At 34.5% G+C, this 1,650-nt stretch overlaps 1 protein-coding gene across 1 annotated transcript; it reads right to left on the bottom strand.

Moving 5' to 3' along the window:
* Positions 265–714, bottom strand: LOC109353981. Its single transcript, XM_019596335.1, has one exon. The coding sequence runs from the start codon at positions 712–714 to the stop codon at positions 265–267; it is 450 nt and encodes a 149-aa protein (XP_019451880.1).

The following is a 1,650-nucleotide window of genomic DNA, read 5'->3' on the forward strand; positions in this document are numbered from 1 at the left end:
GTTCTTGTATCTCTTCCAATCTCACTTTCGTAATTCTCATTGTTGGAAGTGTTCATCAGAATCCTTGGTTCACCTAGTTGAGAGTTAATGTGTCTCTCTTGCTGAGTCAATAAGTAGAAAGCTTTGTTGATGGTTGGGAGTGGGTCCATTAGCATAATATGTGACCTCACTCCTTCATATTGATCATTGAGCCCATTGAGAAAACAAATGACATGGTCATTTTCTTTATATCCCTTTATGGTATGTATTAGATCACATATACACTTATGTGTACAAGTACATCCAGGTTGGCCTAAAATTATCCAACTCCTGCCATAGCCCCTTGATATGATTATGATAAGCAGCTATGCTGAGATTACCCTGCCTGTAAGTATAGATTTCTCGAAGAAGCTCTACAATTCTGAATACATCATCCTGGTAGTATCTTTCACGCAAATCTTGCCAAATTTCTAGAGTTGTGTCCATCCAAAGGATGCTTTGAACGATTGAGGCATCAATTGATTGGGTTAGCCAGGAAACTACTAAAGTGTTGCATTTGTCCCATGCATTGAAGCTTGGATCTTCGATTGGAGGCTTAGGGAGTGATCCATCGATGAAATGAAGTTTGTTCTTTGTCTTGATGGACATCCACATTGCACGGGACCAAGAATGGTAATTCTCCCCTTTGAGAGCTTTAGACACGAGAATCGCACCTAGGTTCTCATTAGGACTCATGAAATAGGCTGCTTTTTATTCTGATATGTTGGCAGCGGAAGAATGGAGTATCAGGGCTAGAAGCTCTGATACCATGTTAAAGAAACATGGTATCCCATTGCACAAGAAACTAAAAATTCTAATTGACCTTTTACTGCACTTGATTTTGTTAATTCAGTTTCTTAATTTAAGAAGAAAGAATGCAAGCTATTAATAGCAAGCTGACCTAACAAATTAACCAACTGAAAAAACTAAAAATAGCAATAAACCAGAAACATAAAAACTAGGCCTACAGAAAAGAAAACAATAAAGCCCAAAGTAAAAACAAAACTCATTTATCCTTCTTCTTCTTCATATGTGTAATTTCAGCACATACTTCTTCTTCCTTCATTTCCTTATGAGGACCATGGCTTGTCTCCAACACAATCATTAAAGATAAATTGTGGAATAGAATCCCACCAAGTATAAGTTTTGGATGTAAATTGTGAAACATAAAATAAGATAGATTGCCTACTAAATGTTTGCCTATCATTTACACAACAAACTACATAAGCATAAGTTCATTATCAAATCAATCTAGCATTGTATGAAGAAATCATTCGCCTATGAAGAGTGCCAAAAAAATGCAACATGGATAAAAAAATTCAAGCTGAACTAGCAACGAACTCCTAAACCCATGCAGCAAATTGAATAGAAAATGCATATAACTATTAAAAGGCATGCAAAGACAAAAAAATAGTTACCAAAACACGTTGACATAATGGTATCAAAATAAATTATCATGCTGTAGAAACATTAACTAGGTGGTAAGACCTCTCCAATACATCTTAATTATCTAACGCAGCAACAAAACAGAAAAAAAAGGTTGAAAAATGTTCCACAAATTTATATTAAAAAAACATCAATGAATGAATAAAATAATCCAAAAAAACTAGTAATAAAAATTATTATACTATA

Source organism: Lupinus angustifolius, chromosome LG08, assembly GCF_001865875.1.
Source record: "Lupinus angustifolius cultivar Tanjil chromosome LG08, LupAngTanjil_v1.0, whole genome shotgun sequence".
In the NCBI taxonomy this organism is placed as follows: domain Eukaryota; kingdom Viridiplantae; phylum Streptophyta; class Magnoliopsida; order Fabales; family Fabaceae; genus Lupinus; species Lupinus angustifolius.

Bases quoted from the DNA above. Each gene is read 5' to 3' on its own strand.
- LOC109353981 (XM_019596335.1), bottom strand. From the start codon at position 714: ATGAGTCCTAATGAGAACCTAGGTGCGATTCTCGTGTCTAAAGCTCTC.